General features: G+C 37.6%; 1 protein-coding gene across 21 annotated transcripts; it reads left to right on the top strand.

Moving 5' to 3' along the window:
* Positions 1-197: 197 nt before the first annotated feature.
* znf740a (zinc finger protein 740a) lies at positions 198-24,314 on the top strand. 21 transcript variants are annotated; one of them, XM_082533783.1, is made up of 21 exons: positions 199-595; positions 2,988-3,150; positions 3,361-3,543; positions 4,152-4,298; positions 4,929-5,049; positions 5,291-5,374; positions 7,465-7,548; positions 9,356-9,439; positions 9,923-10,006; positions 10,485-10,568; positions 10,995-11,078; positions 11,729-11,812; positions 14,272-14,355; positions 14,728-14,811; positions 15,203-15,286; positions 15,692-15,775; positions 16,956-17,039; positions 17,441-17,524; positions 19,711-19,794; positions 20,277-20,395; positions 21,140-24,314. In XM_082533783.1, exons 2-21 carry the CDS (start codon positions 3,106-3,108, stop codon positions 21,311-21,313), a joined length of 1,965 nt encoding a protein of 654 aa, XP_082389909.1. In that variant the 5' UTR covers positions 199-595; positions 2,988-3,105; the 3' UTR covers positions 21,314-24,314. The 21 variants fall into 21 exon arrangements, with proteins under 21 accessions (XP_082389911.1, XP_082389912.1, XP_082389909.1 ...); XM_082533794.1 differs by having other exon boundaries at positions 199-599; XM_082533797.1 differs by lacking the exon at positions 199-595 and adding an exon at positions 636-960.
* The last annotated feature ends 822 nt before the right edge of the window (positions 24,315-25,136 follow it).

Raw genomic sequence — 25,136 nt, 5'->3', positions numbered from 1 at the left:
GGCTAATGTGTAAAGCAAATACAAAAGGAAGACTCAAAGTGCAGAATGAAACTGACTAAAAGAAATCAGTGATCCTTACACTACTGACAATGACGTCACCAAATCTAATATTGCTATAGGAATAAAAGCTGCAGGGTCCACAATAATAATAGTAATGAGCTAGTGATGGTTATTAATTTGGCCCCATGTGCACTTCAGCCAAGCATGTGCAAAGCGGCAGCAGACTGAGCTACTACTATAACCCTCCGGTGTTTGTGTGCACGTCCCTGTTTTCTGTCATTTTAAGCGCTCGCTCCTTTTCGTCTGCGTCTCTTCAGTCGTAGTCTGTATCTGCTGCAAACTCAGAGACCAGCAGCACCACAACAGTGTGGAGTGGGCGTCAAAATCCCCACGCCACTTATGAAAATGGACTGAGTTTTTGTCCGCCCTTTCGAGCCAAGGCTCTCTTGTTCACGGGGAGCTGATAGAAGATGACCCTTTTCTCTTCGCTTGAGGAGGCTTTGCTGCTGTGTGGGGGAGTGGGTTACATCCTGTGGCGTTTCCTGTGTTTGTAAACTAGACGGTACAGAAAACGTCGGGCGAGTGAAGCAGAAAGGTAGGTAAATATATTCTCATTTCTTCTCAGATGCTCCGCGGATTCCAAATGTGCATTACGCGGTCTGGTAGCTTTATCTGCAAAATCCACCGTGTGGTAGTAGAGCAAATGGGGGTTTGCACAAAATTACGGCGTCAATGTTAGCTCTCGCTAGGCCGCTAACAAATGTTAGCTTATTCGTCGGGAGGGGGAGGCACTCGCTGCGACGGCCATCACGAATGCCTTTATTACTCAGTCTTGTCTTGAACCGCTTTAGCTTATATCGTAAGAAGCGTCGTTTTGTAAAAATAATAATAATATTATTATTACATAAATCTAGCAAGATATATACTCTCGCTTTGCAGCTGTGTTACATCGGTGACCAGGTGGGCTTCAAAATTTGCTCGATTACTGGCAGTAACATTAGAGTGGGCGAGGGCGCCCGCGAGCAGCTAGCTGATGTTAGCTAGGTTGTTCCAGCATCAGCAGAACTAATGATGGGTTGGGTGGTAGTTTGAAGGCCACTCGTCGGTAAAGCTAATAAATTATATTATAGTCAGTATAATATAATAATATTGGCTCATTTAATTTTCTCCGCCATCACAAAACACAGCTACTAAAAACTGAAAATAACTATGCGACGTGTTCGTGTAGTGTTTTAATCAGTGTTGGCTGATGTTAGCATTTCGCTAGCTGTCTGTTTTCCTAGCAACGTTAGCCCTTTTTAGTTAACCCACGCCGATGGCGAAAACCTGTTATAAAAAATATTGTTGGCCACGGTTAACCTTTATAGTGTTGCACAAGCGTAGCATTTAATCCGTATAATGGTGAGTATAACAACGATCCTTCAAACTAACACAAAACCCCATGAGAACCCCTTCACAAGACCGAGCAGTGTTTCTTTCGGTAATTTAATGGCCTCCTCGTAACATTCGAGTTAACAAACCTCGTGTTTAAAAATACAAAACGCACGTTTAAATGCAAACGATCAGCGTGGGTGCAGTCGGAGAACTTTACGTGCTTTTTTTTACTTTATTTAGGCTTATAATTTATTGCATTGCAAGCACTTTTGCATTAGTCTCCAGCAGCACACTAATAATCACCCTCGCTCATATATATTCCACAACAGCTAAGGTTTTCTCCATGATATCACCCCAAGTTGTACTTTACAAGGGGATTCATGTAATCTGAGTTATTTCCTTCAAAATAATAACCTCCCCTGATAGACTCGCACCCACGCAGCTGCTTCTTTTGTGCTATTAAATGTTGAATTCTGGTTTGTATTTTACATGTTTGTTTTTTTCTTTTGTTACCTTTCGTACTTAACATATGTCCTGCACTACCTGCACTATAAATGATACATGGTTTTTTGTTTTTTAAAGAACTTCCCATGTTTAAGTGTTTGGACATGCTAATTGTCTCATCAGTCATCCTGGTATTTTAAAATGTGATTTGTCTGACTCTGCTGTAGTTTCTCTGCAGTATGCCAATCTTCACACGTTTCTGTTTTTGCACAAATATATACTTAATTCTGAAGACCTGAAGGTTTTACACAAATTGAAACCAGCTAGACTAAAAATGACCTTTCATGATGCCTTACAAGAGTTTCGTATTTATTACCTAGAGCAAAGTGGACCTTTTTAGATTGTTGGCGCAGAGCTTGTTTTTTTTAAACTACTGGGGAAATTTTCATAACCAAACTTCATCCAAATACATACACCAAAAATTATCATTTGATGTGCACTAGGCTTACAGTATTTAGTAGATTAACAGAAATGGTTCTCAAAACACGGAGCTTTACGATCCTTACAACCTATGCAGCATATACTGCATCTATATGCTGCACATAAATGAAGTGATGCTAACTTAAAATGTGTAAGAATATTTAGTTGTTATAAATTTGCATGCATTGTACTTAAAGCTACTGTAAAATCGATGCTATATGCATATCACTTAAATTCACCTCCACACTAATGTCTCAACACAGACAAATCTAATATGCAGAACTGGGAACAAAACAGATTCGAATTGTAAATTTTTGCACCCATATTAATGATCTCTTGCAGTCATAATCATCTCTGTCTGAGTTTTTGTATTTTTACTTTTTATCATAATGCTTTTTATTATAATGCATACTCATCTCATAAAGATGAGATGAGTATGATATCTGATCATGATTTGGCGTGTTTATTATAAAATGGGGAAAAAACATAGGTGTAAGGTAAAAATATAGCACGATTAAGTAAATCTTAGCCACAGTTAGTAAACCCTTTATGCAAATCGTCCAATCATTTGTCCAAATGAGACACATTTCTGTATTATATTTCTTTGGCATATGTAACGGTAAAGACAGCAGGTGCTGCTGTTGTAATTTAATGTTTGTCTGTTTCATCCACATCCTCCTCTTCCTCAGTTTTAATGCTTGATGAGTGAGGTGGGTGTGGCTTCCCACCAGCCCGACCATCCTGACTGACGGATCTCTGGATGACCTTGTCCCCACCCCTGCCCCTGCGCTCACATATACAACAGCAATGTCACATCTGCCCAGCAGCTCAGTCCGCGACCATATGAAATGGGTTTGTTTTAAGAACACCAAAGTGGTGACAAATAACTTTACTTGCAGTCTTGTGTCACTCAGGATGTTGTCGTTGATGACTGCCAAAGCACATTGCGTGCTACTCGCAGTATTGTCTTAGATGCAGATCATTTGAAATTGCAGACTGCTGATTTGTTGAAATGCTTGATGTGTTTGGTAAAGTGTTGTTGTTAACTCTCTTTCTTTGCAGGCGGGGCTGCTTGGCTGCGAAGCGGTCCTGTCCAGTATGGCCCTGATGCAGGCCAGCTCCATGGCCGCTCCACCCAAAAAAATGATGGCTCCACTTGGCCATGCACCACCGCAGAGAGAGGGACCTGACCGCGCTCCTCAGAGCCATATGATCCTCCCATCTGGAATGAGCTGTCCACCCCTGGTTAGGACCCACGTGGGAAATGTGGAGTGGAAATTGGGCTGTTTTATGTTGTGTTACTGATATTCTGAACGGTGTAAACACTTGGCACAATAGGTCATCCTATTGTGATTTCTCCCAGTTTAAAACAACTTTTGCTTTCTGTTTAGCATTTTAACTTATAATTTAGATTGGATATAGATTGAAATTGTGATGGAAAAGGGAATTAACCTAAGCACTAACAAGTTATACTCAAGGGTGCGTAGTTAGTTCCCTTTTTAGCCCATTTTCCTTTGTTTTCCACAACTTAGAAGTTTTTTTGTTTTGGCAAACGAAACTTGCAATTACCAGAAAATTAAAGAGCACTTATCAGTTCTCCATCAGAAGGTGTGCCAAATGGTTTTAAAGTATGTAATGGTTTAACTAAAATTAGAAAATACAAACCTCAACTGTTATATGTGACCAACCTCTGCTTCCAGCGTTGGCAGAAATGGACATAATGGCTAAACTGCATCATTTCAGCTCAGTAATGTCCATACTGTTTTGTCTCAGAGAGCACTTTTAACACATTCTTAAAAATAGGAAATAATTAACTTTTTTCTTCTTTTTTTTTTTTTTGTCTGGCTTGGTAGCTTATCCGGAAGGAAGGTGAATTCCAAGCTCCCCGCCTGCTGGATGAGAAAGAGATGAGGGCCAACGAGGACATGCAGCAGAAAAAAAAGAACAGGAAATCAGTAACGCCCTGTAAAGTGAGAGAACAAGAAGGAAGGGGAGGGAAGGTCAGTGGCTCTGATTGCTAAATAGGGAATTGTCTCTGTTGCGTCTGTTAATTTTTGCTCACTGCAGAAAATGCGCCCAAGCCGCTTTGTACATATTTTGTAGTTAAAGCATTTAACTTTATTCGAGTGCGCCTGACTTGGATCTCTTGTGTGCACATTTTGTTTGTGTGGGGGTGGGGGGAGGAGCTCAGGGAAGATGTGGAGGGGGTGGAGGATCTCTGGAGAGGAAAGAGGGGGAGGGGAGCAGAGTGAAGCAGAGCACAATAACTGCAGTTGTGTGCATAACAGGGGGAGCAGTAACATGAGGGCATTAGGCCATTGGAAGGGGTTGTGGGGTATTTTGTCAATTCAGATGTAAATGACGTAGTTTGAAAAACAAAACAACCTTTTATGTTGTCTTCATTCATACTGCTGATTTTAAGGATTAGTGGTTATAAACTCTCATTTTATATCTTAGAAGAGTAATAGCTATAGGACTGCACTTGCTGACATTTCACAAAAATTAGAATATCATCCAGTTCTGATCAGTTGGATGGGTGCTTTTTTTTGGGGGTATAACTGAAATGTTACTACACAATGAAGGTGTAGGATTTAAACTGTTTAACCACTGCTCTTGACCATTCTCCGTAGGGCGCAGGTGGCGATGAGAATGGTCCATCATCCAAAGTGCAGAAAAACTTTATTTGTGATCACTGTTACGGAGCGTTTAGGAGTGGATACCACCTCAAAAGACACATCCTCATTCATACAGGTATGGTTTGTGTTTGGAACAGCTCAAGTGCAGTTAGGCCAGGACAGCCTTTATTGCCTAAATATGTGAATGACTTGTTAAAAGAGGCTTTGAAAGCTTGAGTTATACTGAGTCTAAGAGTGTGCAGCGACTGTGAAGTTTTGCAATGGCCTGCTTAAAACATTGTTTGGTAATAGCTTTTGCCTCACAGCCACTCGGTATCTGTGGGGACTTTAACTAAAACTGGTGCTCTTCGGTTTAGGGGAGAAGCCGTATGCTTGTGCCGTATGTGACATGAGGTTTATTCAGCGTTACCACCTGGAGAGACACAGCCTCATTCACACGGGTATGCGTCTTTTAACCGTACCCATATTACATAAGTCTGACTACTTATGTAGTCTGTCACTTAAGTCAATGGACAGATGCTCAGGATTCATTTTGTCAGTGGACAGTAATTTCCAACAAAGCCACTCCCAAAATCTGTTCACCTCAAAATGTTCAGTCTGATAATTATGTGTTCCCAATAACTGGAAAGTTTACAGTGGGAAATTGAATACTGTGTGGTCCAATAACCCCGAGTCCACTATTAAAAACTCTTACTTTTTCAGCATTTATAACAAGTTTTCTTCCCTCTGGATTATATTTTGATCAGCATCAGTTGTAGAAGTATTTGCAAAATTTTAGCATGTATATTAATTTAGTCTAACAGAAATGATGATACAAATTTCTCTGTGCTCAGTGTTAGATTTAGTGTTTAGAGTGGGTTTTTTTTCGTTGTCTTTAGTTGCACTTTTTTCCTTTATTTTTGTGTGTAAATATTAAGATACATTTTAGTAGTTTTCTGTTTTAACATTACAACTGTAAACATAATACAGTCCATTTCAGTCAATAAACTTGCACAGCAGAATCTTTCTTGCTTGTTTACAAATTTGACCAAATTACAAAGACTAAAATTAAACGCCTGTGTATATTAGTCAGTTTTGTAACACCGTATTGCTGTTAAACAATTCATTTTTGTCTAAAATCCAGGTTATGTTATTCTAATAAAGTAAAATGTGTTTTTGTTTTTAGTTTATTTTGGCTAACTCTACCGTAACCCTGAAGCAGAGTTCAGCTGTAGGTCTTGTGGAGGCTGAAATTACTACCAAAGCTCTGAAGCTTAGCGAATAATTACCACCACTGCTCAACCCATTAAAACAGCAAAGAAACAGAGGAAAAAAGGACATAGCAGTAGTAAGGTGAAGTCAAGGTGTGTAAAATGAGATGGCTTATCTAACAGATGAATAGCCAAACAATTGCATACAGCATCTATATTTTGGTACAGCTCAGGAAATTAGTCTGTGTTGTGACTTTGTGCAAATTCAAACTGATTTGTTGGGTCTTGTTTCCAACTTGTTGGCTCTTTGCTTAGACTTTGGCTGTGTTTCCTTTTTAATTAGCAAGATAAGCATTTCTGATCTGGACTTTTGTTTGTGCAGTGCTGTTTGATCCTCCCAAGATGTCTGTCTGACACACTTGTCTTAACATAGTTTGGTTTTTTTTGTTTTTGTTTTTTTTTTTAAATTTAAACTTCTTCATGGCAGATATACCCATGTTTTCTGATGTTACCTTATGCAGTACAGCATGTTACAGTGCAAAATGATGGAACACAAGTACAACAGACCACATTTGACTACCCTTTCTTCTACACCATCCTTTTTTTTTCTTTTTCCCAAATATCTGCCAAGACTTTCTTGCATGCAGTTCCTATACAAGTTTCAATTCAGAAGCAGATATATGTTGGTAAACGTTCTCTAAACGGTTGTTTAGAAACCAGCAGTATCGGTACATAGATGAATGATTTATTGTTTTTCCTCCCCAATATTCTTAAATTTCTAAATGACAACACCCACAGTTCTCTTAAGACTTTTTGATAGTGGACTTAAAAGTGGAGTTAGACCTGTGGACCTGTTTCTGTGAATTTGAATACCTGAAAGCACAGACTGCAAAACATGCAATGCATAGTTATTTGTGCATGTTTAAAATCATTTAAATAATTTTTGTATGTAATTCTTTTTTTTTATATGTAGTAAAAATGACTGCATGGACATCAAAGGACTATGTTCTTAGTTTTTTTTTTGTTGTGTTTTTTGTTTTGTTTTTAATTATATAAAATATAAACTGAGGATTTTATTTAAAAAAAATACTTGGATTTTTTTAAAAACCTCATTGTTTTATACTATGCACTATGTGCAGGTCAGAGCTGCTGCCCCATTATTCCCCCCGTTTTATAAATGTAATTAAAAATTCACTAATAATCTTTAAGAGTAACCACTTGCACTTTGTGGCAAAATTGCATCTGTTCTTTGTTTTCTACATTATATATTATATAATTTTTTATATAATCGCTTATTTATTAGAATGAATAGCTAATAATTTTATGCTCTGTGTGTGTAGGGGTGAAGCCGTACGCTTGTTCCATGTGTGACATGAGATTTTTCCAGCGTTACCACCTGGAGAGACACAGACTCACTCATACGGGTATGCGTCCATTTACCGTACCCAGTTTAACTTTTAAAATCAGTTCTCTGAAATCAAAATTTATGCATTTAAAATCAGACACAAACAGCTTACAGGTAAACATGCAGCTGGGAAACGGCCTTTTATAGTTTTGCTTTTGTTTTGTTTTTTGTAAAAGGAGAACATTTTTTTGTGGGATTGAACTTTTGAGTAAGTGTTGAACACATTGCTTAAAGAGCCCTTTAGGGTATTTGTTGTACCATGAAAGGACTGAATTTTAATATATTCAGAAGAGAGGAAAGGGAAAGTATATCATGGTACAAAAATGCATCAGCATTTGATTTGCTTTATTTCAATCATTTAACGCTTGAAAAAGACACTTCAGTATACATCAGAATGTTAAATTACATGCACACAGCGACAAATATTAGCATTTAGCATTGCCCAAAGTGGTGGACTTGTCAAAGTACATAATCCCTCTTGTACCATTGCTGTGCACAAAAATCTTCATTCATGCAATTTTTAGCCAAGGGACAAGACTTTTGTACCAAAAAAAAGTTGTCCAAACATTTGAAGTTTCCAAATGTGCTCCAAGGGTTTGATCTGTCATGTTTGAACTTTAGCTGTATTTGGGTAAGTGCTCGTTGTGAAGAGCAAAATAGACAACACCTTTGTTGAAATGAAATTTAAAAATAATTGACTGTCATCTGAGAATAATTTCACTTTATTAACATTTTTAAATTGTATGTACATTTTTTATTTTTATTTTTTGTGGTGAATCTCTAAAGAACAACTAGTGTACGAAACAGGAAGTGTTGACTCAAACAACTGGGGGCTCTATTGGGGTTACCTGAAGCCACAAAATATTGGCCGTCCCTTAGAGGTCAAGTCATCACACACAGCCAGTGTAATCCCGGATTGATACTCTTTCTGCGGCTTCACTTCGGGCAAAATGAGTAAAGCTTGCCATCAGCTGTTGTTTATAGCTGCATAGTTGTGTACCAAGTAATCATGAAAAAAACAGACTTTTACTTATTGATAATTGACTTAGTTGATCTACAAACGAAGATTGAAGAGTTCAATTAGTATTTTTTTTGTTCTTCTTTGAAAAGTGACATTTCAGTAATGTGAAAATATTGTTTTGTCTAAATTTCACATTTCTGTTAACTGTATGAGAAAAGTCATATTTAAGTAGTTGCTTTGATTTGGCCATGGTATATTATGGGAATAGTCCTTTGATGTCCACATTTTAAATGTAAACTAATGGCTGAGGGCTTCATGTTTCTAAGCTGTAACTGCCTTGCTTTTTAATTAACATTCATACAGTTACTCAGTTGCGTCTCTTGTAACTTTATGGTAGAAAGCAGATTGTAAGCTTTTGCAGGCCATCATTTTGGTGTGCAAGAAAGAAGCACGCATCTAGCAACGTGTTTTCTTAATTTTGCTGTAAATGGAATCAATGTACACTGTGTGAGGAAAAACCATTTGCTAAAAAATGCTTTGTTTCCACGAGTGATGGTTAACTTTGGAGAATGTTTGTGCTTCGGCTGGCCGGTGTAATCGCGCTCACTAGTTGTCTCGTTGCTGACATGTATGGCTTATGCCCTGTTGCTGCTTTTTTTTTTTTTTTTTTTTCTTCCCCTCATAGTGCTATTCAGTTTATTTGAAAATGAGCTGCCCCCCTTTCTTTCATTGATGGAATGTAAAACAAATCGCTGTTTGCATGAAGCCTGGTTAGAATATAAAATGCCTGCTAAAGTCTTGAGTAACTTGATGCCTTCCTTTGAAGGAAGGTCTTAGCTAATATGTTGATACTTTGTGTATGTAGGGGTGAAGCCGTACGCTTGCTCCATGTGTGACATGAGGTTCTTCCAACGTTATCATCTGGCAAGACACAGCCTCACTCATACTGGTATGCGTCTGCTTACCGTAGTTCATTAGGTAGACGTGTTTTAAGTGTCTTAGCTTTCTACCTTCGTGCATCGTGAATAGGATTCCAGCCCCCCAAAAAATAATAACATGTTGAAGAGCATGAGGATGTATCCAGACATGTAATAGGAGGATGGAAAAAGTGGTAAACCTTTAGTTGAAATCTTGCATACATAGTAGGGGTATGCAAACAACCTCAGCTTTTCCCCTGCTGAAAGCTCTACTTTATCTGTACATTTATACCGTTTTTGTTTATCTTGTTTTTTTTCAAAATTTCACTGAAATAAGTCGAGTGTTATCATAGTTCCTATAACCACTGCTAAATCTAAATTGTGCATTGGCTTCTCAGGCCGATTGGTATAATATGTGAAACAAAAAGAAGAGCTATTGTAAGGGAAGAGTTGTGGTCATGTGTTAAAAATTGATGCCGTTTCTAGCTGATATTTACAAACTTTTATGTGTGTAGGGGTGAAGCCATACGCTTGCTCCATGTGTGATATGAGATTTTTCCAACGCTACCACTTGGCAAGACACAGCCTCACTCACACGGGTATGGGTCTGTTTTTTTTTTTTTTTCACCCTGTCTTGGTGCCCAAATACCCAATTTTAAGTTTGCAGGCCACTCCTTTTTATAGGACCAAATACTCATAAACATCAAGCATTTTTAACTGTTGAGGCATATAAGGAGTGCATTTCAGTTTTCTACCTCAGTGTTACAATAACAGTCATCTTGATGAGTACTTTGAGTCAATTTTGGCTCTCAAAAAGCTTGTTGGCATGAAAAGTTTTAAGTTTGGCAAAAGACATTTTTGTTTGCTTGTTTTTTTTCCCCCCCACCACCCACCCTATTTACAGACATGTTAACAGATTATGAAATGTTAGACATGTGCATTTAGTGTGGCACTGTACTGATGCCACTGCTTTTGGCATGTCTGGATACATTATATAAGTGAGTCCTTGAATTCATTGTGCTTATTTTATTATTGTTATTACTATTATTTTCAAAGGATTTTGCTCTGTGTGTGCAGGGGTGAAGCCATATGCTTGCTCTATGTGTGACATGAGATTTTTCCAGAGATACCACCTGGCAAGACACACTCTCACCCATACGGGTACTAAGTTTTACTTGTCCCTCTCACTTAACACCATTAGGGCTTGTTGATATTTGTTTGTATGTGTGTGAATCACCTACCCGACAGACACAAAGCAAGCTGTGATTTATTTTTATTTTTTTTTATTATTTTTTTTTGTTAGTTCATTTTCTTGACTGTTAGACGCTAAGAATTAATAGTTTTGTCTTTTCTGTTGTGTACGTTGTATTTGCTAACTGCTGTTAGGGTTTATGTGACACGTTTTTCTGTCTTGTATGTTTAGAATTAGCTGGTCATGAAAGTACTTGCTCTTGTTATTATGTAATATTGACTAGTTTATGTAGATTGACAAATTTTGTGCACATAGTTCATGAGAACCTTTTTTTTTTTTAATTTTTATTATTATTATTTTTGTCCCCCCTAAAATTTCACACTGTATGCGTTTAGGGGTGAAGCCATACGCTTGCTCCATGTGTGACATGAGGTTCTTCCAGCGTTACCATTTGGCAAGACACAGCCTCACTCATACTGGTATGCTTGATTAATTGTTCCCCTTTCACTGTGAAACCTGATATATTTATAAACCATATACTCATTTGTTTTATGTTGATTTCACAGTCTTATATGATACTATAATTATCACATTGTTGGTAAATTAATTCCCCCTCATAAAAAAAAAAACAATGTTTAATAGAGCTTTTAGGCTTTGTTGGAAAACTGTCCACAGAAAAAGTGACTCTGTCAGTTACCTTGTTTTGTGATTAACACTGTAATGGCACTATTGCATGGTTATTCTTGACTATTGTATATTGAATGAAAGATACACTACACTAAAAAGCCTTTAAATTGCAGACATTGGTAGTATAAAATGTCGTTTGCAAGTACCTGTTTCCCCACATCTGGAGAAACTAAATGTTGGTGATTTTTCTTTTTTAATTATTTTTTTTTTAGTGGGTAATCGTTAAGTTTCAACCAAACTTTAAGATGTAAAAATCGGTTTCTTTGATTATTTTTGATTTCTTAATACGCCTTTTAATGTCTGTATATTGTTAGTCTTTTCAGTGTAATGTGTTGTCAGTAAAAAAGCATGCTACAATAGTTAATCTGTCATTTATTTAAGTGGTGTTCATCACTTTCACCAGTGTGTTGAAATACATCTGATGTTGTTGTGCTGTCTTTAGGAGTGAAGCCATATGCTTGCACCATGTGTGACATGAGGTTTATACAACGTTACCAACTGGAGAGACACAGTCTCACTCATACAGGTATGCCTCACTTTTTAAATCTTGCCCCCCTCTCACCCTGACTTTCCCTTGCATGTGCCCACAAATAATGTTTACATGGCTGCTTCAAACTCGAGTTTGTGTTGCTTTCTATCACTTTTCTGACAAATGCTAATTTGTCATGATCTACCTGTAAGGATCTTCTGTAAGAATTTGTGTAGTAATATTTCCCCCATACTTTGTATATGAAATGACATGATGACTATAAAGTGAAAACTCAGTACCTCTCTAGTGTTTATTTAGCTATTAAAGTCATAATTATGTGTACTTTTTTTTTTTTTTTAACCTAACAATTATTGTGGTAACTCTGTTTGATGCTTCGGCAGAGATGGGTAGTAACGCATTACTGTAATCTGATTATGGGTTTCAAGTAATGAGTAAAGTAAGGGATTACTATTGCAAAAAGTAATTAGAGTACTGTTACTTTCCCGTAAGCAGCCTGCATTACTAAACTGTGATTTTGTTTGTGAGAGTGTCTGATGACAATGATAAGCATACGACGTCCGTGGCAGCAACAGACATGTGTAGATCAACAATGGATAATATGGAGAGAGTACGACCATGCAGCGTTTAAAGCTCCGAAGTACTGACATTACTTTGAGTTTGATTCCGTAAAAGTGACAAAAACATTAGTGTCCGCTGTACACTCTACATGCGAAGAAAACTTCTTTCAACAGCGAAGTATTAAACTTTAAATCTGAGCAAGCACATAGCACGCTGCCATGGGAATGTGAACTTCACAGAGAAACCCCTGGATACCCCCTACTGACATGACCGCTGCGTCACCGAGCAAACCTTCACTGGCCCCACTCACTGGAATATGCAGAAAATAGGTTTAAATGTTAAACAAATTTCTTCCAGTCAGAGACAGTTGCATATAATTGAATTTTTGCTTGATGCAATGTGCATAAAGTTAAAACACTTTTTCATTTGATTCAAATTTATATGATGGATAATGCAGAAAAAGTAGAATTAGGCTGAAAGGTCTATTGCTTTATCATATATTCAGGTTGTGTATCGTGTGGGGGGTTTTTTTGGTGGGGGGGGTGTATTTGTTTTTTTGGGTGTTTTTTTTTTTTTAAGTAACTAAGTAATAAAGTAACTAATTACTTTTGAAAATAAGTAATCACTAAAGTAACTGGATTACTTACAGGGAGAAGTAATCAGTGATTGGTAACTAATTACTGTTTTCAAGTAACTTGACCAACACTGCATTTCTAAATGAAACATTTGTGAAAAAAAGTAATGCTAGTTTATTTCAACTGTTTATTTTATTTTGTGGAATTAAACTCAAAATGAAAGAGCATGAAGGTGGTGAGTCTGCAACTAATGTTTTTATTCAAAAGTACAAAAGATGATATTGACAGCTATGACATTGTCATATTTGCATCATTTACAGTATGTATCAACTTTTTATATTAAACCTTGTAAACTGTGTGTGTATGGGGAAGAACAGAAAAAGGAGTTGTATTACTTGCAGCTTTGAATATTACAGTTAGCCAATTATCTTGATATAATGAAAACATTTCTTTTTTTTTTATTAAAAGATGAGTGGGCTTTTTTGTTTTTTACATGTTGATACTGAATTTAAGATTTGTTCATTGGGAATTGTTGTGCAAATTTACAAGCTGAATTAAGGGGTGTAGGTTTTGTGGCCTTGTTGGAAGAAGTGGGAGGGGATTATCTTTTCAGTTGATGGGAATGTCACTTAGATCGGGACTGCCACTATCCAGGCCAGTGTTTGTTTGTCCCCCCCCCACATAATCGTGTCATTTCACATTCAAAGTGATGGTCAGGAACTAACACAAGCTTCTCTCTTTTTAAAAAAAAAGCTGTATATTTCCAAACTACAGATTTCTCTTATGGAAGATAAAGTTAATTTGTGCTTCGGTGCTAGGATAGGTTCTGTATGATGATTTTCAGAGCAGTTTCCTGTTAATTCTTGCTCCGCAAATGAATGTGCAAACTTAATGTCTTGTGCAGAGTTGTTTGCCAACTGCCTAAAATTGTCACACCTTCTGTGATCAGCGTGAACAAATCTATTCCAGAAAACCTGTATGTGGTATGTTGAAATTACACGATTAGAAGCACCCATTGACATAGTGTGAAAAACTTTTTGTTGTGCTAGTTGGAATGTGGACTTCAATTTTCAACCCAATTTTTTATTTCTATATATTTTTTTTGTCATTTTGATAGGTTTGGTTTTTTTGGTTAGGAAAATTTTAATTCTACTTTCTGCACAGAGGGCATTGTCCTTATTATTCAGAGATGCAAATGTTTTCAATTGGAATGACAGATTATTAAAGCACGCTGGAATTTCCAGTTTAAACAAAGCGCTGATAAGTGCAGCCAAACTTTACTAAGGAATTAGTAAAGTTTAACATGGATCAATTTTGGCAGTTGAGTGTTTTTATGCTAAAGCTGGTACTTTGTGTGTATAGGGGTGAAGCCGTACGCTTGCACCATGTGTGACAAGAGGTTTTTTCAGCGCTACCACCTGGCGAGACACAGCCTCACTCATATGGGTATGCGTCTGCCAATCTTAAAGCTGTCACAAAATTAGGATGCTGCTACATGTGTATGCTTGAGCTAGTCTTGTAAATCTGTATTCAGACACAGTTTATGATAAGATTCATTCAAAGTATAATTTCAGCTAGATGACATTATCAGCTCATGTTTAAGTGAACTTAATAGCCCCTCTGGGAAGTTTGTAATTTGAAACAAGCATCTTAGATTGTACCCCTGTAAGTTACTTCAGGGGTATGACATTGGTTATTAACCACAGATATCAATTTAATCCACACTGGCACATTTAATTTATCAGGCATAATTATAGATACTTTTTTTTTCTCTGTTGTAGAGAATCAAAAATAATTCTCTTGATGCTCTGCGTTTAGGTGTGAAACCTTACGCTTGTACCATGTGTGACATGAAGTTTTTTCAGCGTTACCACCTGGCGAGACACAGCCTCACTCATACGGGTATGGGTCCGTGCACCGTGCCCATGACATGTGTTGTTAGCAAGTGTGCACATTTAATTTAGTTAGTTTGTCTTATTACTTATATTTAGGAAACATGTCATGTATAAATATTATAAACATTTTCTTGTCTTTTGTTAGCTGTCAGCAGTCAGAATCAACAGGATAACCATAATTCAGTATTTTGCTGCTTTGATTTTTGTTGGCAATTATAATCTAAATTTATTTGGGGGAAAAAGTTCTGGTTTTGCATGAATTGGCCACTGTGTGGTTAATAACCAATAGCTTAAATATTTTTTTCTAAATTAAAAAAAAAAAGGAAAGAAAGAAAATAAAGGAAAAAGAGCGAGAGACCGTGAGGCAAAGTAATATAATATTGCTACTCTGCGTTTAGGTGTGAAACCTTATGCTTGCACCATGTGTGACAAGAGGTTTTTTCAGCGCTACCACCTGGCGAGACACAGCCTCACTCATATGGGTATGCGTTCACCCACCTTACCCATTTCACTGAAATCAGACTGTATGTGCATTTTGTTACGAGTAAGCTGTTTATGCTAGTTACTTTAAAGTGGCCAGAAGAATGATGTTGATGAAGCCTACCCTACATTATGTTCATAATTGTAACGTTTTATGTGACTGTGAGGAAATACAGGACTGCAACATCATCAGCTCATGTAATGTGTTAAGCTGTGGATTTGAGAATTGGTTCAGTTTGTATTCTTTACTGGAATTGGATGAACAACAAGTTACAGCTTTAAAAAAAGGAAATTAATAATAGTGGTTAACAACCCATCAATTCTGAATAAATTAAGTAATTTGCTTATTGATGGATTGTGAACACAAAAACGAGTCTGAAAATAATACCTTAATGCTTTGCATTTAGGTGTGAAACCTTACGCTTGTACCATGTGTGACATGAAGTTTTTTCAACGTTACCACCTGGCAAGACACAGCCTCACACATACGGGTATGCGTCAGTGCACCTGCCCATAACACTTTATATTGGTCACTGTCACACAGCTTTTATTGTACCAATATCAAGTATTACCAAGTACCACCAGTTTACATCTTGCATAGCTATATAGGGAAATTATAGAGATGCACCGATTGCAATTTTTCTTGGAGAATCCGGTTGCTGTACACACCTACCAAACAAATCAGGTTCAACAGATTTGTATAACAAGACAAATGTCAGGGCCTGCATCATTTTCCATTATCCTTGTAACTTCACCACATAACGGGTCATTGACTTTTTGTGTTTTTCACTTATCTCCATAATTTCCCTTGATATTAACCTCTAAAAATTGTTGCTTATACCGAGGCTCCTGGTTTGCAGATGGCTCTGAGATCTGGCTAGCTTTAGTCACTGGGATCAAAGTGATTTAAGTCTCAAACATTTTTGTGGTGATCCTCCCCAGTTTAGTTTGCCAAACTTTGTGCCTTGACTCACAGTGGGGAACTTAGATGCTAATGACATGTTAACGTGTGGCTGTGACCATGGATGTGAATTGATTAAGCATGCATGAAACTCATTAGTAACCCAACGTATGGGAGCCAGTCTGGGCAGACAATGTTGGAAAAAGGACGATTCTGCTCCTTCATGAGTCAATCGGTGCATCTCTAGTAATCTAATTAAAATAATAGACACCCTTTTGAGCACATAGCATCTTTTGAAACAAAATTAACTGTAGAACTCTGGACTGTAGAGACATTTGGCTAATTAGAAAAATCAGAGAATCTTATTTCTTGTGAAATCCTATTTCATTACTTGCCTAAAAGGAGAGATCAAAATGCTTAGTTAGTATTAAGACTAAACAGGGGTCCTGGGTCCACCACACACATCTCCGCACGGTCTGTCTCCACAAACTGTGACAGTACGACCATGCTTTTATAGAAAGTGATGGTCTTTATTAAAGTTTACCCCGAGCTTCAGTTGTAACACTTTGGAGTACTAATATCTTGATTTATATAGATAAAATGGTCCATTAACTGATTTTTGTGGGTATCTAGTGTTTCATGAAGAAAACATTTGGCATCTTTGTTTTGCATGCATTGGCAAATGTGTGGTTAATGAATAATAGCCTAGATTTTTATTGGTAACATGGAAACTGAGGTAAAGTAATATAATATTGCTACTTTGCGTTTAGGTGTGAAACCTTATGCTTGCACCATGTGTGACAAGAGGTTTTTTCAGCGCTACCACCTGGCGAGACACAGCCTCACTCATATGGGTATGCGTCCACCCACCTTACCCGTACTACAGTACTTTCATTATGTTAAATATAGGGACAGTTACTATTATTCTTACTAAGTAGTGCACTTATCTTAATCAAGGCTATCCTGTATTATCTGTGAAAGGAAACATTATTACAAATCTTGGCATGTACGTAAATCTTGGACTATGATATCATCAGCTCATGAGATGTGTTTAGCTGTGGATTTGAAATTTGAACAACAGTTTTAATGTATTCTTAATTGGATTTAGAGCGTAATCTTTGGCTAGATTAAACAAGTGAAGCATGGTTAACAACCCATCAATTGTAAATTGATGTTAAAAGTACAATATTGATTGATGGATTGTAAAACAGAAGCTCAAAGACCTGAAATTAACATATTGATGCTTTGCATTTAGGTGTGAAACCTTTTGCTTGTACCATGTGTGACATGAGGTTTGTTCAGCGTTACCACCTGGCGAGACACAGCCTCACTCATACGGGTATGCGTCCGCGCACCTGCCCTTATCACATTTCATACAGTACTGTGCAAAGGTTTTGGACAGTCAAAATAAAGCAAGGCTATTTTAAAAGATGATGCCACGAATAGTTCATTTTAAGTAACTCCATATAAAGACTTCATATTCTGCCTGTTAGTTATAGGAGAACGTGCCACAATTTTCTTGTCTGTATCGACTGTTTCAGCGCGTTCTCTCCATGTAATCCCAGACCATCTCCATGATGTTAAGGTCATGTAGAGGGCATCTGTTGTAGAATATGATGTTCATTTTGTCACTGATCTTAAGTTCTTTGTAACTGTATTTATTTAGGGTTGTTTTACTAAAGAATGAATTGGGCCAATCAGACACCTTAATCATAATATTGTTTGATGTAAAAAAGATATTAAGAACTCGAGTTTCTAAACTTTTTCACAGTACTGTAGATGACTTTTATTGTGTAATATAAAGGGTACTTCTGTGTAGTTATAAAGTAGGCACATTGTTTAGCACTTCTTAGGGAGAATACTTTTGGATCTAAAACAGTATTTTATTCCCCTAGGGGTTTGGTTAGTTGCTCCGAATGTTTGAATTGCCATTGTTCACACTTTTTTTTTTTTTTTTTGTAGTGTGTTTGGTTAATCTAATATATGAACTGCAGAATATCTGACCAACACCCTCACCCCATTTAAACCTGGTTGTGATGTGTATCTGGATACATTATCTAGATCAAGAAAACCCTGTGTATTATAATTGGATGCCAAAGGACCCTGAGGGGTTTCCAAGGCTGCCAAGACATCTAATTTTCCCAGTGTGTCTTCAGTCTTCCCCTGGGTCTCCTCATGCATTGAAAAGTCTGAAATTCTTGGCCTACAGTGTCCTGGAGGCCCTGAATCACCTTAGCTGGGTTCTCTTGGTTGAGATAAGGACTCTGCTCTGAGCAGCTCCCAAATGGCTGGCTCTTTGTCTAAGGCTGAGCCCTGACGTATGTTGGAGGCTTATTCCCATCATTTGTATCTGTACTTTTTTGTTCACTACACACAGAACTTGTGTCAACGAGTAAAATCTGATATTTCAACTTTAGAGCATCAACATTGATGAAAACAGAAACACACACGTACTCAGTAGCTGGGTTGGTATTAATACCAGGAGATTTAAACAGACCCTGGAACCAGCACTTAATCATGTTTTCCCGATTAAGAGCAGTACTGATCATTTAGTTTATCTGTTGAAAATGCAATTAATCTAAAATGTTAATCCAAAGGTCTATGGATCAGATTTCATTAGACAGATAATGTGTCCAGATTGCATACATTTAAAGTTGTAATACCAGGTGTTACTCTGGGTTTGTTGTTGAGAAGGCTTAAAGCTTTTTGAAAGAATCTCCTTATAGGTAGGGTTTGGTCATAATCATTTCAAACCCCGTTCCAAATCCAATACCTGAGATTGCCAACAATCAAATGTTTAGAACACGAAACACATTTTGTGTACATTTTAGTAATTTGTCCTTAAAGTCTTTTGATTCTTTTTAATCAAAGGTATGAAATGGCAATTCTGATACTTCTGTGTCCCAGTAATGGGTGCATTAGCTCTCACCCATAGCCTAAACCACAAAATAAGTCAAATTATTTTTTTTATATTAGCTCAATGTTGCAAAATCCAATTGTCACTGACAAACCAGTGTAAAACAACTAGGTTAAACATAGTCCCAGTTACCAGTTCTACCTTAACTACCCTCATTTTATTTTTACATTTATGATTGTAGTAATTTAATCTGTAATCTATTAAAGTATTTGTTACACTACATATTGACAAAAGCCTCAAACATGAGTAACTTAGTTAAATATATATAATATTAGTAAAGAGGGGATATGGTCCAACATCAAATTTGTAAACCTCAAAGGGAATAAATACTATGATTTCTATTTATTATTGATGCACAATGACTTTAATCTTATACAGCACACAGGACAGGCTTTGGTGATATTGTTTCAAAATGTGTATCTCCTGTATTATGTTAAAATCTAACTGAAGTCTATTAGTTTATCCAATGGTCGGAGCTGTGTAGTTGCAGTGTCTAAACATTTTGGCGTTATGTCTGAAAAATAAAGTACAGAGTGCATAGTTAGGTTGAAAGTTGTGTTTGTTGGACTTGTGAGTGGTAGGGCTAATATATTGCTCTGTGTGTGTAGGGGTGAAGCCGTATGCTTGTTCCATGTGTGACATGAGGTTTATTCAGCGTAACCACCTGGAGAGACACAGCCTCACTCATACGGGTATGCGTTCCTCTACCGTACCCTTATTTCGGAGAAAGGCACTGGCGCTTGAAACATAACTGGGTCACAACAAACTCGAGTTTGGATTGTCAAGTCATTTGATGGGATGTTGAACCAGTCTCCAAAAAAAAAAAGAGAAAAAAAAAAAAGTTGCCCCAATTTGTGGGCCCTCCATCATGTGTACATCCGGGCCACAAAAACATGAAATTCCACTTTGATCTACACATAATGAGTTGATGACGAGGCCTTTTTAGAACATCAGTTATCAGATGCTGAAAATTCACTGTTGAAACTTACTAATAAGGGAGTTGTTTTTTGTTTTTGTTTTTTTCCTGACGTTTTTCTTTTTAAATTTTTTTTGTTTTTTTTAAGTGTTGGAAATTTAGTCTGCAAAGAAAGATTTAGTAAGTAAAAATCTGCCTGCAGTTTGGTACAAGACGCTAAAATTGATGCATTGACTTTGTATTTGTGTGCTCTTTTAGGAGAGAAGCCATTTGCTTGTGACATGTGTGATATGAGGTTTATTCAGCGCTACCACCTTGAGAGACACAAGCGTGTCCATAGTGGAGAGAAGCCTTACCAGTGTGAACGGTGCCAGCAGGTATGTATGAATAAACACGGCGTACACGCGTGAGGTGTCTTACGTGCTGAATTTCAAATTTGGACTTGAGTGGGTCGTATCAGCACCACCAGACTTTTCAGTTCCTTTAGACATCAGGCTGTTAAGTTATTTTTCTTAAGAGGTAAGATTCTCATACTGCAGATGAGCTCCAGCTCCACCGCCTTTGACTGCACCTAGCAACAGTAGTCCTTGTTTTGCTCTGTGGCGAGCTAACTGAAGCAGCACGTGCTGTGGGTTATGGTTTGAGTGAAGATGGAACTAGATATATACGTTAATACAGAAATAAATACAATTATCAGTGAAAGCCACAGTGGGTCTAGCTCATCAGCACAGACTGAATTCTTAGAAAAAAAGAAGAGGGGTTCTCCACTAGTGATTTGATCTTTGCCACTATCGATGCACTAAAACTAGAAATGCTAAAATATGCTGCCATATAAATACTTGGATGGATTGATGGCACTGCATCTGGATAAAGTCTATATATAGGGAACAACTGTTTTTCCACATTGTTAGTCACTTTTTTGAAATATTAGGGACTTCTCTGCATTTCCCACTCTTTGTTTGCCCTCTGACACGCCTGAGTTTAGAGTAATCATGTATGGTTTAAATTCCTTCCTTCATAGTTCCATTTTACTCTGACATTTTTAATTTTATCATATTTTTTAAAATGATGACCTTGAAATTGACCTGAATTTGACCGTGTCTAATATTTATCTTTTGAAGAACTTTTCGCGCACAGACCGACTGTTGCGACATCGGCGGTTGTGCCAGGGGCGCGGCGTAGCCAAAGTAGAGAACCAGCCCTGTTGCGAACCACGCCCATATCCCCAAGAACCCCCACCGGCACCCCCAACCTGGAGCCCCCTGCATCCACCTCCGGGTCGACTGGCGGTCTGACATTCAATCTTCTCTGGATCCACAACACCTCCAGAGACGGGACAAGCCACAGGGTTTCTTCTCAGCTCTGTGCAGAGTGCCATCACATTCTAGCACAGACTGATCTTGCAGCTCGAGTCTTGGGATTAATAACGACAGCGGGACATTTGTGGGTTTTTTTGTTGACTTTTTACTGTGTTTCTGTTTCTTCCCATTTTTTAAGATGAGACTTTTCTGTGATAAACGGTGGTCCTGTTTTGTACTTAATCTATTTGATTTTTGCAAAAAAAAAAAGTTTATTGTTCAAAAAAAAAAATTTGCATTTGGTGGTACTCGGACAGGAAACGGTTGACTGTGTGATGAGGTGGAGAAGAAGAGTATTTGAGCTTCTTTCTAATTTTTTGTTGTTGTTTATTCTCTTTGGCCTGGAAAGGATCATAAAAGCATTTTAGGTTAAAGTTATTAAAACTGAACTTTTCTTCCAGGTAAAGTGAGGAAACTATGTTGGCATTTCATGTACAGACCGGAGTTTACTTGCCTTGTATCAGACAGTGTTAAGCATAAAGACAGGTCATTGAAAGCATCATCATTATTATTATTATTATTATTATTATTATTATTATTACTGTGTAAATTTGATGTGATGCATAAAGTGTTTCCTGGCTTTTTCAGCTCGGAAGGTCCAGTTTTAATGATTATTTTGTAAGAAAAACAAGGTGTTGACGTAAATTGGAATTTGGCTCAAATGCAGTCTTTGGCCACCGTCACCATCGTATCCTGAGAAAACCCGAGTAACTTTGTGTGACATAAAACTAATATCAATAACTGTAAAACCAGGACTTCCAAGAAACGAAAGTGCGACCTGCAGTCGACGAGATGCGCACTTAACGTGTGTCGGGTCCCAGAGCGTCACACACAGGACGGCAGACTTGGCGAGCCCTCCTTCATGTGTACTGAGGGCGTGTGGTGGTGTTCAGCTGTAAATATACAGAACATGTATAGAGATCTGCAGCACTAAAGCAGGACATTTCCTCTGCTCGCTCATGCTGCATAGATCCTGGTGTATAATGATGCAGGTTAGCCACTTTTGAAGTCCAGTGATGTTTGTACAGATCACTTTGTGAGATTAGTGGGCGTATACAAAATCTTGTGGCCTTAGTATGTTTCTGTTGTTTTCTTTTCTTTTCTCATCTGCCTTTTTCTTGGCCGTTTATTATTGTGGATCAGATGTATTTACTAGCCTTTCGTCATCATCATCATATTATTATTATTTTTAATCCTTAAGCTGTCGTGGTTACTGAATGTGGATGGATTCAGTGGCGCTGAACCAGACTAATGTGCTCTTCTGTTTAGAAGTCATGTTTATGGTGATAACTGAATATTTTGGGTCATAGCTACTGGTGATGGTGTAACACAGAATATAATCCTTAAAAAAAAAAGGAGGCCCTTGCGCGTGGCGGTCCGTGTGAGAAGACAGTCGTGCTACATTGTTTTCCACGCGGCGGTGCTTTGGCTGGTCGCAGGCCACGGCAGGATCAACACCTGCTTGACTCTGCCGCACACCTAACAACTGCTTTTTCATCCAGACATTACTATACAGTTGGTGTGGAATAACGGTCACGTCTTTGGGTTTAGCCTTAAGTTGCGGATACACAAATAGTCATTGTAGTACTAAATGATAGCGTTACAAGCGATTTCTTTTACCTTTTGAACTTTTGAAAGTACTCGGTACAGCAAGGAGTGGCCCCACGGGGCCCGCTTTGCTGCTTTTTAATGACTTTCTCAAACACTTTCTGTGACTGGTAAACTTGTGATCACGTCGTCCTGTTGTTTAACCCAGAAATGTCAGTGCAGACTGGGGCGAATAATCTGTTGGTAACTACGGTCTTATTCGGATAAATAGTGAGTGGTCCAGATGACACTTGTGGAGATGGGAGTCCCGCCACGCTTTCTATGGTCTGTGAATTGTAGGATGAAGAGATGTTTGTGTTCGATACAGAGAAGTGGAAGACTGAGTCGAGTGATGTTTTACCAAAAGTATTAATGAGAAGCTTTCTTTAAATGGTCCATTGATTATCAAATCTGTGTGCACAAAGATGGGATTCTGTTATCAGCGGCTTGGCCTTTTAAAGAGCAGAGGAGCCAAGTTTGAGAAATGAAATCCTCTGCTGTGGAAACACTATTCCCAATCTGTGGAAGGGACACTTCTGGTGTGAGCACATACTGAAAACGGCAAAAGGGCAATACAATATATAGTAGACGTCACTTGTTAATACGTTTTTGTCATTCACTGTTTTTAGTATTCTCATTGTTAAATGCAATAGAACCCTGTTGTAAGATTGAGGTTTTATTTTCTTCTTTTTACAGACAGATCAAAGGAGGCTTTTATTTTCTGTTTTTTTTGTCTGCGAGTTTGTCATCACATTTTTGATGATTGTTTCAAGGACCTTTTTTATTCTGATGAAATTGTAAACACTGGAGTGTAAGGAAAAAAGACAAAAAAAGAGATGGATATTTTTGTCCTTCAATCTGTACTAGATTTTAGGTTTTAGACAAAGCCTATTTCTCCTGAACTTGACACGAAAGGCGGACAGAACAATTTGGATCAGTACAGTTGAGAGCCCAGGATGTTCGGTGATTTTTGACACTAGAGGCAGTAGTACTGCAAGAAAATGTTTTCTTTCTTATACAAAGTCCCTGGTATTTGTAGTAAATTATATTGACAATGGTATTAGATGAACAACAGCATAACAGTAGCTATCACAGATTAGTTGTTTTCTTTATTAGTCTTGCATGCAGAGTTATGGTCCTCAGTTAAGATAGGATCTTGATATTGATTATTTTGTGTAGGAAAATGAGTGCATAAGAATAACTTCCTAAAAAAATGTTACAATGATTAATGTAAAATGGGCTAACTAATATGTACCCTTGTGATCCAATTAGTTTCAACTGTATGAAAATCAGAGGAGAGGCTTCTTACTATTATGCTGAAATAATAAAAAAAAAAGAATTTGTAAAGGAATATGATTTTTTTTTTTTTTAATTTGTGTGTTTTTGATCTCAGGTAAGTTAAAAAAAACACTTCAATGATATGTCACTTGTATTTGATTTAACATCAAGGTGGCTCCATGTTTTGTTTATTTTAATGTAACTTCTACTTAATACATTTTTATTTATTGTCCTTTTGACAGAGATGATTTCCTCTGGTGTTTATGTGAGCTTATTATGACAAAGGTTGTAACCCATAGTGAAGAGTATCAGGACAATCACAAAAAAGAGGTTATTGTGATTTGTTCATGCTCACATTGTAACTGGTGTTCAAAAGGTAGAGCATGTTATTGACCTCTGTTCCTACCACCTGAATGTTGCAGTGGCAACTGAGAATCATCAGTCCAGGCAATGTTTTCAGTCTTCTGTTGTCCGGTTTTAGTGAGCCCGTGTGAACTGTTCCCTGTTTCCTGTTGTTAGCTAACAGGAGTTGTATCCCATCTGCAGGGCGTGTTGTGCATTTAGAGATGGTCTTCTGTAAATGCTTCTGATGGTGGTGTGGTAAAATCCCAGTATAATAGCAGTTTCTGGAATCCGCAGACCAGCCTGTCTGGCACCAAAAACCATGCCACTCTCAAAGTCACGCTTCTTCCTCATTCTAATGCTCACTTTGAACTTCAACAGGTCATCTCGACCATATCTATATGCCTAAATGTACTGAGTTGCTGACATTTGATTTTGCAGATTATATATTTGCATTAACGCACAGTGAAACAGTTGTGCCTAATGAAGTTGGCGTGTGTGTATATAAATTTAATATACACTTGTTCAGTTAAATGTATTTGTGTTAATCAGT

The sequence above is a fragment of the Aulonocara stuartgranti genome (assembly GCF_965226115.1).
Source record: "Aulonocara stuartgranti genome assembly, chromosome: 5".
Lineage (NCBI taxonomy): Eukaryota > Metazoa > Chordata > Actinopteri > Cichliformes > Cichlidae > Aulonocara > Aulonocara stuartgranti.
Note: the sequence above shows the minus strand (reverse complement) of the source record. Positions and strands in the feature narration are given on the sequence as shown.

What these genes read in the sequence shown, in the direction of transcription:
- znf740a (XM_082533783.1), top strand. Translation starts at nt 3,106, where the DNA reads ATGTCACATCTGCCCAGCAGCTCAGTCCGCGACCATATGAAATGG. An exon ending in TCCGCGACCATATGAAATGG is followed by an intron (nt 3,151 to 3,360) that starts GTTTGTTTTAAG and finishes CTTTCTTTGCAG; the next exon opens with GCGGGGCTGCTTGGCTGCGA. An exon ending in AGTGTGAACGGTGCCAGCAG is followed by an intron (nt 20,396 to 21,139) that starts GTATGTATGAAT and finishes TATCTTTTGAAG; the next exon opens with AACTTTTCGCGCACAGACCG.